Source organism: Coenobita brevimanus, chromosome 31 (genome assembly GCF_032717465.1).
Source record: "Coenobita brevimanus isolate Jiangsu-jjx chromosome 31, ASM3271746v2, whole genome shotgun sequence".
In the NCBI taxonomy this organism is placed as follows: domain Eukaryota; kingdom Metazoa; phylum Arthropoda; class Malacostraca; order Decapoda; family Coenobitidae; genus Coenobita; species Coenobita brevimanus.
The window spans coordinates 1,502,982-1,520,140 of record NC_136984.1 but is presented as its reverse complement, the minus strand read 5'-3'; the positions used below and the strand labels follow the sequence as shown (position 1 = coordinate 1,520,140).

Genomic DNA, 17,159 nt, shown 5'->3' with positions numbered 1-17,159 from the left:
AGTTAAGGATGCTCCCTAATCCTTTTTCCTAGGTGATTTGTTTTGTTTAAAGCTCCTTAATGTCCTATTCTGTTTCACTAATCCTTCCAATATCACCATACTCTGCATAATGCCACATAAAAGGATATTAACCCTTACACGCTGGGGTTTTCCGATGTTGCACGCTCCTCCCAACAGGGGATATCCGTGATGGAAAAAAATACCCTTACTTCAAACCCAAATAACTGCCGAACTATAACAGCTGGAGACAAAATTAAAGATACATAAGACTCACCAACTCTTCCTCTTTCAAATGAACCTGACCCCACGTCTCCAGGCGGTCCCATTGATGAGTAAGGATAAGTTAAAGTTCAAAGGGTGGCGGGAAGATGCTTGCGGCTTTACACGTCAACCGGCATTGCTCTGCGCCCAAAATCATGACAGTTACACACATCAACTGACACACAGGGGTTAACCAGCCATATCTAAAATTAAATCACTAAGGAAGAGGTGTTAGGGAGCTTCCTTGAGTGATAAGAATACAAATCTTTCTCAAACAACGAAGATAAATACCCAAAATTAAATCACTAAGGAAGAGGTGTTAGGGAGCTTGCTTGACTGATGAGAATACAAATCTTTCTCAAACAAGGAAGATAAATAGCCAAAATTAAATCACTAAGGAAGAGGTGTTAGGGAGCTTCCTTGACTGATGAGAATACAAATCTTTCTCAAACAAGGAAGATAAATACCCAAAATTAAATCACTAAGGAAGAGGTGTTAGGGAGCTTGCTTGACTGATGAGAATACAAATCTTTCTCAAACATGGAAGATAAATACCCAAGATTAAATCACTAAGGAAGAGGTGTTAGGGAGCTTGCTTGACTGATGAGAATACAAATCTTTCTCATACAAGGAAGATAAATACCCAAGATTAAATCACTAAGGAAGAGGTGTTAGGGAGCTTGCTTGACTGATGAGAATATAAATCTTTCTCAAACAAGGAAGATAAATACCCAAGATTAAATCACTAAGGAAGAGGTGTTAGGGAGCTTGCTTGACTGATGAGAATATAAATCTTTCTCAAACAAGGAAGATAAATACCCAAGATTAAATCACTAAGGAAGAGGTGTTAGGGAGCTTATCGATAACACCAAATTACTTAATATGATTTGATACAACACTGACCTCATTTTTACATCAATGACAATGGAGGAATTAAAAAAAATAATAATAATAAATAATAAAAAAATACAATGTTAATGGAGGACATTTTTAAACCAATAAAAAAATAATAATAATAATAATATGCAGTATATGGAATGGAGGAAATTTTAAAACCAATGAAATGTATATATGGATTAAGACAGACTATGAATGGCAAAACTTTAAGCAGAACATTATGGAAAATTATTTAAAAAAAAATAGTATGAAGGAAACTTAACCCCCCCCCCACCAAAAAAAAAAAAAAAAAAAAAAAAAAAAACATGGAAATTTTTGAGAAGTAGAGTATTATAGAAAATTATATACCAACTCAAAAAAGTGTGAGGAGGAAATTTTTGAACCAATGAAAAAAATAATAATAATAATAATAAAAGATTGGCGGATGGACTGAGAGCGTGGAGAGTATACTTGAACGCACACAGGGCGAGACAACTGGTCATTTGCGTACACAGAGTAAACGTACATGGAAATCAACGGGTCACCTGCGTACATGTAAATTAGTAAATGCACACGGAGCAAAAACAGGTGATCTGTGTACATGTAAATTACTAAACGCACATGGAAAACATTCATTTGCGTACACATAAGACGCACATGGAGACACCTATACATGACACTATTGATGGCACATTATTATCAGCGAAGAACACATTATTATCAGCGAAGAACACTTATTTTTAGCGAAGAACAGATTATTTTTAGCGAAGAACAATTATTTTTTGCGAAGAACAATTATTATTTGCGAAGAACACTTATTTTTTTAGTGAAGAACACTTATTTTTAGCGAAGAACAGATTATTTTCAGTGCAGAACACTTATTTTTAGCGAAGAACACTTATTTTTTAGCGAAGAACACTTATTTTTAGCGAACAACACAGTATTTTTAGTGAAGAACACAAGAATAATTTTAGTGAAGAACACAGGATTATTTTTGTGAACAGGATTATTTTTTTAGCGAATAACTCATTACATTTAACAAAGAACATAAATTATTTAAGGTGAAGAACACATTATTTTCAGTGAAGAACACAATTATTTTAAGCAAAGAACACAAGAATTATTTTTAGTGAAGAACAGGCTTATTTTAGCAATGAACAAAGAATTACTTTTAGCGAACACAAATCACTTTCAGCAGAGAACATTTATTTATGCGAAGAACACGTATTTATGCAAAGAACACTTATTTATAATGAATAACACTTATTTTTAGCAAACAACACTTATTTCTTAGCGAAGAACACTGACTTTTGCGAAGAACACTTTTTAGCACTGAACACTTATTTTGAAGAACTTATTTCTAGTGAAGAACACTTAATTTTAGGAACGACAAATTATTTTTTTAGCAAAGAACACATATTACTTAACATGAAGAACACTTATTGAAGGTGAAGAACACTTATATTTAGCAAAGAACACTGTTATTCTTGGCAAAGAGCACAGATTGTATTTAACAAAAAACACAAGTACTTTATAGCAAAGAACAGACTTTTCACGAAGAACGCAAGATAATTTGTAGCAAAGAACAGAAGTGTTTTTTTAATAGAGAACATTCAAGAACAAAACCAATTAAAAAAAATAAATAAATAAATAAAAGTGAAGCTTATGGACAAGAGGAAAACCACAAACAGTCAGGTCCTGCTGTTGGCGTGGGTCCAGAACGCCCCACAAATGACGCATTCCGCGGTCACTGAGTTCAATGTTTTAGCTATTCCTATGACCTACAAACTCACCATAACACCTGTAAGTGTATTTTATGGCACATTAATACTTCCTAAAATGACATTACATGACTGCACACGAGCAACGCTGGGTACAGTACAGTATAGCGTACAGCTCAGTACTGTACGGGGCACTTGTCCGTGATGACGATGAGTTTGCCGTGCAGTACATGATGAACAATATATGATGATTGTTCTGTACTGCACGGCAGGATGAGTTCTAGTTGAGCTCTGCAGCACTGTGTGTGGGTGGGACATCAGGGGCAGCTGGGGTGGAAGGTGGAGGCAGCTCAATTGCTGTGGCTGGTGGTGCTGTGGGAGGTCGACGTGGTTCTTTTTTGACAAACGCTGTGATGGGCAACTGCTGCCTCTGCCTCTTCAAACTGTCAAGCAGGTTCATGTGTGGAAATACACAATATTCCAATGCCTGCCTAAACTTGAGTGTCCGCATCATGGAATGGTCACGTGAGGGGGCAAACTCAGCGGTCTCCTTGGTTTACCTTACAATGGCAGACAGGTTTTCTAAAGTCAGACCCTGTTGCTCCTGAGCCATGTCAGCAATGTCTTCATCATCCTCCTCCTTCTGGCGGACTAGGTGAGCTCCTCCAAGTCGTCATTGGGGAGGGGTGTACAATGGATGTTGATAAGCTCTTCGACCTCGTCCTCCCTCACGTTGTCCAACCCCTCACCACCCAGGATTCACACCAGTGCCACAGCCTTACTTACTGTCACAGTCTGGATTTCAATGGGAGAAAAGCCATTGTCGTTGTGAACGCACTCCGGCCAGATGTTCTTCCAGCAGGCATTCACAGTCTCCTTCTGCAGGTATGAAAGGACTTCCTGAATGATGATGAGGGCGTCTAAGTCCGCCAATACTGCTGCAGATCGAAATCCTCGTCACTGTCCACTGATTGATTCATCATGATGCTGCAGGGCTCTGTGGGTACAAATGGCTATGAAGGCCCAGACTACACCCTGGTCCAGAGGCTGGATGAGGGAGTGGTGTTGGTGAGCAGAAAGTTGATCTGGACATCCCCATCGTTGCACTGCAGATAGTCAAGGTGTCCAATGGCGTTGTTGGGGATGAGCAGCACCTTGAATTCCAGCCCCACATTGTTCAGGCACCTCCTGACCTCAGGGATGAAGCACACACGAAACCAGTGCCCAAACAGTTTCTTACTAATCCAGGCCTTTTTGCTGTGCATCCAATACACTGGCACCATGTTCTTGCTCTTGTTGTGCAGTGACTGGGGATTTGCGGCCCATGTTTGATCATGTGGACTGCCACACTGCAGCACATCAAGAAAGTGGCACAGTCCTTCACAGCCTTCAATCCCGGGGACCATACTTCCTGCTGTGTGATGTAGGTCCTGGAAGGCATTTTCCTACAGAACACTGCCGTTTCATCAGCACTGAATACCTGGTCAGGCCTGTAACCTCCCTCCTCTATCTTTTTCTTGAGCACTGGTGGGTAAGCCTTGGCTACTGTGTGGCCTGCAGATGCTGCCTCACCAGACAGCTGTACATTTTTCTGAGAGTACTGTTTCTTGAAGCAGTCGAACCCCTCAGTGCTTGCCTGAAATTCCGGTACAGGCTGCAGTTCCTCCTCAGAAAAACGTGCATAAAGGCTGCAGACTAAGGTCTTGTTATGCACGGATGTTGCCACTTTTGCACTGCCACCTCTACTAACTGCAACAGCAACATGAATGGCCTTATACAGCACACTAAGCTCTGGTTCACTTGAGCTGCCCCACGGCTGCGAACGACTGCCCCTCACACAGCATGTCAAGCAAATTCACTATATTCCTAAGCAACATCATAGATTTCTTTCGCTTCGTCTCACAAGCAGGTGCATCTTGAGCAGCATGCTTAGGACCCATATATTCAGAGGATTAGTGGATGGAGGCGCACTTTTACAGCCACAAAACACACACAGAACACACGTGAATGCTCAACCCGTGAGAGGAACTGATGGAATGAGTGCGACGAGGTGTGCCTGGGTCTGCTGCGTTTCCAACCAATAGGATAGGCAGATGCTTTCCCTAGGAGCCAATCACAAGCAAGCTCTCACTGCGAGGGTAGAGGAGGAGAATTGTACAGCATGTTGCAATACCTATAGAGTGGCAGGAGATCTGTGGCGAAATACTGAATGCTTCCGCTGCTGAACTGCATATACCTATAGTTACTGTATAAGACAATATTTCACATTCAAAACACGCAGAAAAATCACTTATGAACTTCTAGGGACAACTGCTACCATGAGAGACAGGCAGGAAATTTGTGCTGATGATGCCCTGTACTGACCAGATGCTTGTACACAGGTAAATGCGCAGTACAACTCTATGGAACAGTATTCCTTATAGAAAATTGCAAAAAAATCACTTATGAACAGCTGCTACTGTGAGAAAAGCTGAAATCTCTTCCTATGATTATTAAAATTATTAAAAAAAAAATCCACGCATAACCGAACCCGCAAGAGACGATCCCACGAATAGCAGGGGCTGACTGTATAACGAAAACCTTCAGAGGAAATACAATGTAAAAAAAATAATGAATAAAAAGTGAAAATCATACAGAAAATATAGATATGTAAAAAATATTCATAATGGAAATCATTTCTAGAAACTATAACGTAAAAAAAAAAAAAGTGGCAATCATTAACAGAAAATATAGATATGTACGAAAAATTATAGTAAAAATCAGAAACAGAAATTACAAGCATGTAAAAAAAAAAAAATTACAGTAAACTCTCAATTAAAGCCAAGAAACCATTTACAACGCTGGGTGGTAACCATATAACCAAACCATACGTGCTCCCTACGTGTCAAGTGGGTTGGTGGAGGGTTAGTGCCCCTCCCCGTAAAACAAATAACTCAAGAGTCAAATGGCCACCCTGTACGGGATTATGGTGTCTGGCGATAGATAGCTAGACAGATGTCATCACAATATCCAGCCCAATGCAACATCCGGCTAAATTATGCTACATGCGGTGCCAAAATGGGACGTAACTGGCAGTCCAGTGCAATATCCAGCGATGAGGCGTCTCAACCAGCTTGTAAGCAGTAGTCAAGCAGCGCCAAGGCAAATCCAGGAAGTTGAAAGGCAATGGAAACACCCGCTACGTGCGCCGTCCTACATTCGAGGTGGTGTACTGTGCTGTACTGCAAAGCTAATGACCTGTCAGCGGCCATACCCTAGTGCTGTACTGTTGCTGTCAAATTATAGTATACTGTACTGTTTACAAGTGCGAGTACTAAGCCACGATGTTATTTCTCCTAACCCTATTCCCACCCTCCATCAATGCCTACACCTGACGAGTACATACAATAATACACCATGTACAGTACTGTATTACTGTACTGCACCATTACTGTACTGTTTTTATATTACTATTCATCTTTTACTCATGATAAAGTTTTACCGACGGAGGATCAAGATGGATAGGGACAATATCTGGCTTGACGTCAAATGTTGAGTCGATGGTGGGGTACGAGGCAATATCCAGCGTTTAGCTTTACTCGGCTTGGCTGAATTACGGAGGATAATTGTGAGTTTACCGTGTAGTCAAAATCAAAAACACAAAATACAGTCATGCAAAAAAAAAAATTATAGTAAAAATCATGAGAAATGTATAGCAAAAGTCATTAAGAAAAAACAGGTGTAAAAAAAAAATATATATACTGTAATGTATACCAAAAATCAGAAAAGTCATAAAAAAAAACTATAGGAAAAATCACATAACATTATAGCAAAAATCATTCAAAAAATATAGATGTTCAAAAATTACATATACCGAAAATCATTAACAAAGAACGATAGATACATGAAAAACAAGTGAGAATCATAAACAGAGAACAGACACATGAAGATCGATTTATACTGAAGAACAAGTGAAAATCATTTATAGATATATTTTATAAAGGCCACTGACAGACGAAACATTAATAACAGAAAACGAAAAAAATAAAAACTTAGGCAAATATTTCAACTGAGAGGAGAAAGAAAATTTTGAGAGAGACTGTATTAAAGAAAGATGGTTTATAGATGAAGATGAAAGATTATTTATAGATGAAGGGTTAACAAAAACAGAATGGGAAGAAATATATAAAAACTTAGGCAATATTTCAACTGATATGAGAAAGAAAATTTTGAGAGACTGTATTAAAGAAAGATGATTTAAAGATGAACAAGGAGGAAAATTTAGAGATGATGGATTAATAAAATGAAATGAAAAAATACATAAAAGAAAAACATAGGCAAAATTTCAATAGATACGAAAAGCAAAATTCTGAGGAAGACAGTATTAAAGATGGATGATTTAGGCGTCTGGCAATAGGTAGACAGAAAGATAGATTTATAGATGAAAAAGAAAGATTATTATTATTTTAAGACTGTACTAAAGAAAGACAATTTATAGATGAAAGGAAAGATTATTATTATTTTAAGACTGTAATAGAGAAAGACAATTTATAGATGAAAGGAAAGATTATTTACAAATAAGGATTAATAAAAACATAATGGAAAAAAACTATAACAACTTAAGCAAATATTTCAATAGATACGAAGAAGAAAATTTTTGAGGAAAGACCGTAAAGAAGAAAGACAATTTTAAGACAAGACACCAGCCATGACGACACCAAATACAAACAGGTTATAAGACCAGTGACGGCAATAACGGAAATAAACTGACAGTGAGAGACGTGAATGACATCTAAAGACAATGAGGCAGACAAAACAGGAAGAAATTAAAGACAACGCGGTAGAGAATGAAAGACAGCCATTTAATTGGTTGGGAAGAGGAAGATGAGAAAGACAACCATATAATTAGAGTAAGAAAGTGAGAAAGAATTAAAGACAATAGAGGAAGACAAAGAGACAGCCTTGTAAAAAAAGAAAAATTAAAGACAATAAAGAGGAAGACACTGAGACAACCAGGTAATTAGAGTAAAAAAGTGAGAGAGAATTAAAAGACAATGACGAGAAAGACAACCATGTAATTAGTGGAAAGGGTGAAAGGAAAATGAAGAGATATTAGAGGATGAGAGAAAGACAACCATGTAATTAGAGTAAAAATGTGAGAGAGAATTAAAGACAATGAGGAGGAAGGCAATGAGAAAGACAACCATGTAATTAGAGTAAAAAAGTGAGAGAGAATTAAAGACAATGAGGAGGAAGGCAATGAGAAAGACAACCATGTAATTAGTAGAAGAGAGAGAAAGACAATTAGACACAGCCATGTAATTCGTGAAAAGAGGAAAGCACATAAAGACAATGTAGGTCAGACAACCATGTAATTACTGGAAAGGGTGAAAGAAGATTAAAGACAATGCTGTGGAAGAGAGAATAAGAGAAAGATAATAATTTACTTAGTGGAAAGTAATATATAATGGATATAAAGGAGCGTTGTGGATGTGGATGTGGTAGGAAGCGTTAGGTGAAACACACTGAGGTGGTTTGGCCATGTGGAGAGGATGGAGAGTGAGAGACTGACGAGGAGAGTGTATGTGAGTAAGGTGGATGTGGAGTTACATGGAGAGACAGACTGACAAATGAGGAAGTGAAGGAGCGTTGTGGTGTTGATGTGGATGTGATAGGAAGCGTTAGGAGAAACACACTGAGGTGGTTTGGCCATGTGGAGAGGATGGAGGGTGAAAGACTGACGAGGAGAGTGTATGTGAGTAAGGTGGAGGGGGGAAGAGGGAAGGGGAGGCCGAGGATGAGATGGAGGGATGGGGTGGAGAGGTATATGAGAGAGGGGGGTGTGAGTAGGGAGCGGGGCAGTGAAATGGCGGGGGACAGGGCGACGTGGAGGCAATTTGTTTGTGGCCACCCCGGACGGGATTGAGGCGTCTGGCAATAGATAGATAGACAGACAGAAAGTGTGGGGGAGAATTAAAAACAATGAAGAGGAAGACAATGAGAGGGAGAACCATTTAATTTGAGGGAAAAGTGACAGGAAAATCAAGACAATGAGACTGACAACCATGTAATGTGGAAAAACAAAAGGGAAGAAAAAAATGAAGACAATGAAGGGGAATAGAGAGGGAGGTAAATATCATCACCATCAGTACAGAAATGGAGGAGGGAAATGAACTCGATTTGGCGGAAAATTCGAGATACAATTACGGGGAGTTGCCTGAATTAGTTCATTAAATCAGGCATCTACCGTATAGGCAATTAAGCACCAGCAGGAAAGACCGGTAAAAGATTGAAAAAAATAAATAAATAAGAATAAAAAGAACAGATCAGCAGGGCAGATGAAAAATGGAGGAAAAGACTAAAGTGACATGAAGAAAGGGTGACAAGGCCTCCACTACAAACAGATTATTACTTTCGAGTGAGGTGACAACTAATGTGACACGAAAATAAGGGGGAAAAAGTAGCGAGACTAACAGAATGGGAAAAATCTATACTCAGTTATTTTTTATCAAGGCGAAGATGCACTTGACAGATTGGTGATGAATGGCTGAATGCAACATGACTTCATAATCTCCTTAGTAATATTAGACAACATATAACTGATGGGGAAACTTGGGTTAGTAAATGTTTTTCGGACGCGTTGCATTTAGCCAAAAGTCACCAACCTATCAAGTGCATCTTCGCCTCAATAAAAAAAAAACTGAGTATAGCGAGTCAAAGGAGATATAGAAAGCGACAGACGAAGAGCGGGAGACGAACCACCGATAAAGATATGAGAAGATATAGATATGAGAAGAGAATGTTAATGTGACAACCACAGATATGAAAGCTGCAAAACAAAGAACTATTAAGCTGAACACAACTGATAGAGAAAGGAAGAAAATTGATAGAAAGATTAGTGTTTTAAGGAGAAGAAAATGGATGTGACAGCAGCAGATATCAGTGGAAGACAAAGAACCAAGTATAAGATGAACAAAGACAGATGGAGAAAAGGAGGAAGAAGCCACTGATAAAGATGAGTGTTTGAAAATGAAGAAAATAATGCAGAACAAAGAACTAACATAAACGATGAACAAGACAGACAGAGAGAGGGAGAAAGAGACCAGCCATAGAAAACGATCAGAGTCTGAAAAAGAAGAGGAAGTAACGTGCCAAGTGCAGAGAACAGAAGAACAGATGAAGAACTAAATAAACGAACAAGGCAGACGGAGAGACGAGGGAGGCAAAGACCGCCGACACAGAGAAAGATCTGTGTTTTAAGAGGAACAGAAAATAATGTGACAGCCGCAGAGAAGAGATCAGAGGGAGAGACAGAGAGTAACAGACGAACGCGACAGACGGAGAAACACTGACATAGGAAGAGAATGACGACCACGAACACAGAGAAAGATTAATGTGTTTTAAAAAAGGGAAAACTAATGACCACTAACACAGAGAAAGATTAATGTGTTTTAAAAAAGAGAAAACTAATGACCACTAACACAGAGAAAGATTAATGTGTTTTAAAAAAGGGAAAACTAACGTAACAGCCACAGCGTACAGACGAAAAACAAACGAACAGACCAGCAAGATGGAAAAAGATTGAAATAACAGACGAACGCAACAGAGGAAGAAAAGGGAGACGTGATAAACAACACAGAGGGAGAGGGGAGGAAGAGACCACTGATAGATAGGAGGAAGGGAGAGAGGCCACCAATAGATAGGAGGAAGGGAGAGAGGCCACCGATAGATAGGAGGAAGGGAGAGAGGCCACCGATTGATAGGAGGAAGGGAGACACAGAGAGACGACTGATAAACACGAAGGGAGAGGGAGAGAGACCACTGATAAATAGGGAGAGACAAGCCACCGATAAACAGGGAGAGATTTAGCGTTTAAAAAAGACCAGCAGAAAACCAACGGGACACCAGACCACACACTGTTGACCTGGGGACTGAGGCAGAGGGGCGGGGAGGGGTTGTGTCGCCTGGGGGAGTAGAGGGACCCGCCATACCCACCACCACCACCACCCACACTTACCAACGTGCGTGACAGCTGCACCACCACCACGCGCACCGGGGGGAGAGACAGAGAGAGAGCACGGTGTTAGTATCAGGAGAACATGGTATTAGTATAAGGAGAGAGAGTAAGGCATTAGTACAATTAAAGACCCTACAAAGCCACAGGAACAAATATATATAAGGGTGGCATGTCAAAATAGTATCACTTATACTAAAAGAGCATAATTACCTGTAAAAATACCTGAATCCTAATACAATACATATATATATATTTGACGAGTTTATATCATTTTTCACTGGTCAAAGATCAACTTGTAAAAAAGTACATTTGGGCTGGAAAATTTTCATATTAATAAAACTAAAAAAAAAAATGGGAAAAAGGAAATATATATAATTTTCCACCCGCTAAATATCAGTTGGTAAAAAAGTTATTTGGGATGGGGGGGACACAACCTGGCCGCACTATGGGGTGGTACTACTACTCTGCGGCCAGGTTGTGTTAGGAAGAATACTGCCACCGTATTCCCTGCGTGTCGTAAAAGGCGACTAAAAGGGGCGGGGTGAGGGGACTAGGGACCCCCTCCTCTGTTTTGTAGTTCCTAAAAAGAGACAGGCCAGAGAAAGGGATGGGGGATGGAGTTATCCCCGTACCCTGAAGATTGGGTCTAGAAATGTGCGTGGATGTAGTACGATTGAGGCTAAAAGGGAGGAGATTGGGAGAATGTTTGTGAGAAGAAAGTTGGATGTGTTAGCTTTGAGTGAAACGAAGATGAAAGGGAAGGGGGAATCTATGTTTGGAAGTGTGAATGGAAGATTGTCAGGTGTTGATAGAGGAAGGGCAAGAGAAGGTGTGGCCTTGTTAGTGAGTCCGGAAGTTCAGCAATGTGTGATTGAATGGAAGGAGGTGTCATCGAGACTGATGTGGGTGAAAGCGAAATTTGAACGTGAGTTGTGGGTGTTTGTGAGTGCATATGGGCCTGGTAGTGAAAGGGATGAACAAGAGAGGGAGTCTTTCTGGAATGATGTTGATGAGTGTCTGCAGAGTTTTGAAGCGAATGTGAATGTGGTAATGATGGGAGATCTGAATGCTAGAGTGGGAAATGTAGCAGTTGAAGGTGTAGTTGGTATGCATGGTGTGCCTGGAAGAAATGAAAATGGGGAACGAATGATAGCGATGTGTGTTGAGCGAGAGATGGTGATTGGGAATACGCTGTTTGAGAAGAAAGATATTTATAAGTATACATGGGTGAGACAGGAGGGTGGAAGGGTTGTTGATAGAGCCTTGATGGACTATGTGGTTGTGTCTAGGAATGTAATAGGAAGATTGTTGGATGTGAGAGTTCTGAGAGGGGAGGGTGGAGGTATGTCTGACCACTACCTGGTGGAGGGAAAGTTAAGAGTAGGAAAGAGATGGATGAGAGCTAGGAGGGTTAGGTGTGGCAGGGAGGTTTTGAAAGTGAGTGAGTTGGATAAAAGAGAGAAAAAGATAGAGTATCAGGAGAAATTGAAAGATGAGTGGAACGCAGTGAAAGATCGGGAAAATGGCAGCGTGGAGGAGGAATGGCAGTTGTTTAAGAGTGCTGTGGTGGGGCATGCAGAAGAGGTGTGTGGTGTGAGACGTGTGGGTGGTGGTGTAAGAAAAGGAAGTGAATGGTGGTGCGAGGAAGTAAGTATGGCTGTGGCAGAGAAGAGACGTGCATATGAAGTGTGGCTGCAGAGGAAGGATGAGATGTCATATGAAAGGTATAAGGAGAAGAGGAATATAGCGAGAACGGCTGTGCATGATGCTAAAGTGGCAGCAGATGAGAGGTGGGGTAGGCGGCTGACAGAGAATTTTCAGCAGAATAAGAAAATGTTTTGGAAGGAGGTGAAAAGGGTGCGAAAGGGAGAGTCTGGGAAGGAAGAACGAGTAAAAGCAGAGGATGGAAGGATGTTAATTGAGATGGATGCAGTAAGGAAGAGATGGGCAGAGTATTTTGAAAGATTGTTAAATGTAGAGGAGGAAAGGGTGGCTGAGATTGTGGCGGATGGAAGGGTGCAAGGAATAAATGTGTTGGGAGAGTTGAATGATTCTTTGATCACGAAGGAAGAAGTGGAGAAGGCAGTAAAGGAGATGAAAACAGGGAAAGCTGCAGGTATGGATGGGTGTGCTGTGGAATGCCTGAAGGGTGGTGGAGTGACTATTGTTGACTGGTTAGTAAGATTGTTGAATGTGTGCTTTGAGAAAGGTATGGTGCCAATTGACTGGGCAAGTGCTTGTGTGGTCCCGTTGTATAAAGGCAAGGGTGATAAGTATGAATGTACTAGCTTTAGGGGTATAAGTCTGTTGAGTGTTGTAGGTAAGGTGTATGGTAGAGTGTTAATTATGAGAGTTAGAGAGGGTACAGAGGGAGTGATTAGTGATGAGCAGTGTAGCTTTAGGAGAGGGAGGGGATGCGTTGATCAGGTGTTTGCTGTGAGACAAGTGTGTGAAAAGTATTTAGCGAAAGGCAAGGATGTGTTTTGGGCATTTATGGATTTAGAGAAAGCGTATGATAGAATTGATAGGGAGGCTTTGTGGACTGTTTTAAGATTGTATGGACTTGATGGTAGGTTACTAAAAGGGGTGAAAAGTTTTTATGTAAATAGTAGAGCGTGTGTAAGAGTGGGAAATGCTGTGAGTGATTGGTTTCCCGTGAGAGTGGGGCTGCGACAGGGATGTGTGATGTCGCCTTGGTTGTTTAATATTTACATGGATGGTGTTGTAAGGGAGGTGAATGCAAGAGTTTTAGGTGGTCTGAGTCTGGTAAATGTTGATGGAGGAGAGTGGAATCTGAAGCAGCTGCTGTTTGCAGATGATACTGCACTGGTGACTGATTCAGAGGAGAGATTGAGACAGTTGGTAGAGGAGTTTGGAAGGGTGTGTGAAAGGAGGAAATTGAAAGTAAATGAGAATAAGAGTAAAGTGATGAAGTGTACGAGATTGATAGATGGTAGGGGGATGAATATAGTTTTGAATGGTGAGTTGCTTGAGGAGGTAGATTGTTTTAAATATCTAGGGTCACATGTTGCTGTGGATGGAAGAATAGATGCAGAAGTGAAGTTTAGAATAAATGAAGTAGGAAAGGTGCTGGGAGGAATGAAAAAAGTGTTTAAATGTCGTTCGCTTAGAATGGATGTAAAGAGAAGGCTGTATGAGGGTGTTGTGGTACCGACTGCATTATATGGGGCTGAAACATGGAATATGGGTGTAGCAGAGAGGAAAAGTTTGAATGTAATGGAGATGAGATGTCTGAGGAGTATGTGTGGAGTGACGCGTATGGATCGGGTGCGAAATGATGAAGTGCGAAGGAGAACTGGAGTTGTTCGGGAGATGGCTGGTAGAGTTGAGCAGAGGGTGTTGCAATGGTTTGGACATATGGAGAGAATGGATAATGAGCGATTGGTGAAAAAGATAACTAGATCTGATGTGAGAGGTGTAAGGCTGAGAGGAAGACCACGAATAGGATGGATGGACAGTGTGAAGAGAGCGCTGGATGCGAGAGGGATGTCTGTTGAGCAAGGAAGAGTGGCTGTGCGTGACAGAAATAAATGGAGAGAAATTGTGAATGAATAAGTGATGACGCAGCCCTGAGGGGATATTCTCCCGCATTTGGTCTGATCAGCTAGTCAGGTCAGGTGCGGGTAAGGGGATGGGTCTGTTATGATGTGGCAGGGGTAAACCAGTTCTGCTGTCGGGCCCTGCTGCGGATGTCACTGATTGCATTGCCCAGTTGACCCTTGTGCGGTGTGGTGCGGTGAGGATCTGTCCGTTCTCCCCTTTGGGGCTAAGATGCAAATGAATGTGTTTGAATGGATGAGTAAATGGAGAGTGAGTCGTCCTGTCTCGGCTACCTCCCTTTCCTTGGGGGAAGCAGCCTAGGTATATAGATAGATAGATAGATAAAACTGGAAAAAAACATATGAAAATCCAAAATATGAAGGAACATTTTCACATTAAAAAAGAAAGTACAAAAACAAGAAGGCCATTGCATCTTAATTCTCGTCCCAATGTTTATATTAAATTTATTGAGCTTACGGGAGACTTGGAAAAGAAAATGGAGGCAAAGATGACAGCCAACATTACCCCCTTACCTACCCAATGGTCATGTGGAGGGGATGGAGAGACTAACGAGGAGTGTATGTGAGTGAGGTGGAGGCTCAGGATGAGATGGAGGGATATGACAGCAAGAGACTAACGAGGAGTGTATGTGAGTGAGGTGGAGGCTGAGGATGAGATGGAGGGATATGAGAGCAAGAGACTAACGAGGAGTGTGTGAGTGAGGTGGAAGCTGAGGATGAGATGGAGGGATATGAGAGCAAGAGACTAACAAGGAGTGTGTGAGTGAGGTGGAGGCTCAGGATGAGATGGAGGGATATGAGAGCGAGACTAACGAGGAGCGTGTGAGTGAGGTGGAGGCTGAGGATGAGATGGAGGGATATGAAAGCAAGAGACTAACGAGGAGTGTGTGTGAGTGAGGTGGAGGCTGAGGATGAGATGGAGGGATATGAAAGCGAGACTAACGAGGAGTGTGTGTGAGTGAGGTGGAAGCTGAGGATGAGATGGAGGGATATGAGAGCAAGAGACTAACAAGGAGTGTGTGAGTGAGGTGGAAGCTGAGGATGAGATGGAGGGATATGAGAGCAAGAGACTAACAAGGAGTGTGTGAGTGAGGTGGAGGCTGAGGATGAGATGGAGGGATATGAGAGCAAGAGACTAACGAGGAGTGTATGTGAGTGTGGTGGAGGGGGGAGAGGGAGGGGAAGGCCAAGGATGAGATGGAGAGATGGAGAGGTATATGAGCGAGAGACTAACGAGGAGAGTGTATGTGAGTGAGGTGGAGGGGGAACAAGGAGGGGAAGGCTGAGGATGAGATGGAGGGATGGGGTGGAGAGGTAGCCTATAAGAGAGAGGAAGACTAATGAGGAGAGTGTATGTGTGAGGTGGAAGAGGGAGAGGAAGGGGGAGACCAAGGATGAGATGGCAGGATGGAGTGGACATATGACAAGGGTGTGCGAGTTAGAGGGAAGACAGCCAAATGTCAGAGAACAGGGTGACGTGGAGGTGATTTATTTGTGGCCACCCCTTACAGGATCAGGGCATGTGGCTGCATTTAACTCTCCATTCTTCTAAAGTCTCGTAAACTAAAAACAATAATAATAATAATAATAATAATAATAATAATAATAAATGGCAGGATAAAGTATGAAAAAAATAATAATAAAATGGCAGAATAATGAAAAAATATCACTGGGTTAATATTTAAAATTTCAAAAGTAACGGTTTTGATAACGGTCACACAAACTCAAATCTTACTCTTTTTACTCTAACTTGGCCCAAAATTAACGCCCCCTTTTCAGCTTATTTCATGTAGTTCTGTGATATAAGACAATACTACGGCTCTACATCCTTCCCATAGCACTTCTTCGTGACTAGCGCCATATTCTCGTTAGGGGTTATGAATGAACACTACACCTCTACATCCTTTTCATAGCACTTCTTCGTGACTAGCACCAAATTCTCGTGTTAGGAGTTACAAATGAACACTACAGCTCTACATCTTTTCCACAGCACTTCTTCGTGACTAGCGCCATATTCTTGTATTATGCTGCAAATGAATTCTCCACAGCTGTATAACTTTCCATGGCACTTCTTCATGACTATCATCATATTCTCGTTAGGGGTTACAAATGAACACTCTACACCTCTACATCCGCAGCACTTCTTCGTGACTAGCATCCTGTTCTAGCAGTAAGTGTTAAAGATGAACACTACAGCTCTACATCATTTCCACAGCACTTCTTCGTAACTAGCACCATATTCTAGCATCAGGTGTTACAAACGAACTCAAAATGGAAGAAGTGCATAATTTTTAGGCCAAATTTGAGTAAAAAGAGGAAGAAAGGGAGATTTTAGGCCAAGAGTCAAAATGGCCGAATATACTGTACTCTACTTACACACTACCAATACACACATCTGAATTTTCTATCTTAAAGTGGGTAATTTTAGGCCAAGTTACCATCAAAATGAGTTGGTAATTTTAGGCCAAGTAAGTCAAAATGAAAGGGTAATTTTAGGCCAAGTTACCGTCAAAATGAGGGTAATTTTAGGCCAAGTTACTGTTAAAATGAGGGTAATTTTGGCCAAGTTACCGTTAAAATGAGGGTAATTTTGGCCAAGTTACTGTTAAAATGAGGGTAATTTTGGCCAGGTTACTGTTAAAATGAGGGTAATTTTGGCCAAGAGTCAAAATGAGGGTAATTTTAGGCCAAGTTACCGTCAAAATGAGGGTAATTTTGGCCAAG

The 17,159-nt window shown here is 41.0% G+C and overlaps 1 protein-coding gene across 1 annotated transcript in view; it reads right to left on the bottom strand.

Moving 5' to 3' along the window:
- Positions 1–17,159, bottom strand: part of bma (SCY1-like protein bma) — a 137,036-nt gene that overhangs the window by 19,298 nt on the left and 100,579 nt on the right. Inside the window, exon 12 of the mRNA XM_080269091.1 lies at positions 10,762–10,869. Coding sequence (XP_080125217.1) covers positions 10,762–10,869 — 108 coding nt within the window. The remainder of the gene's footprint in view (positions 1–10,761; positions 10,870–17,159) is intronic.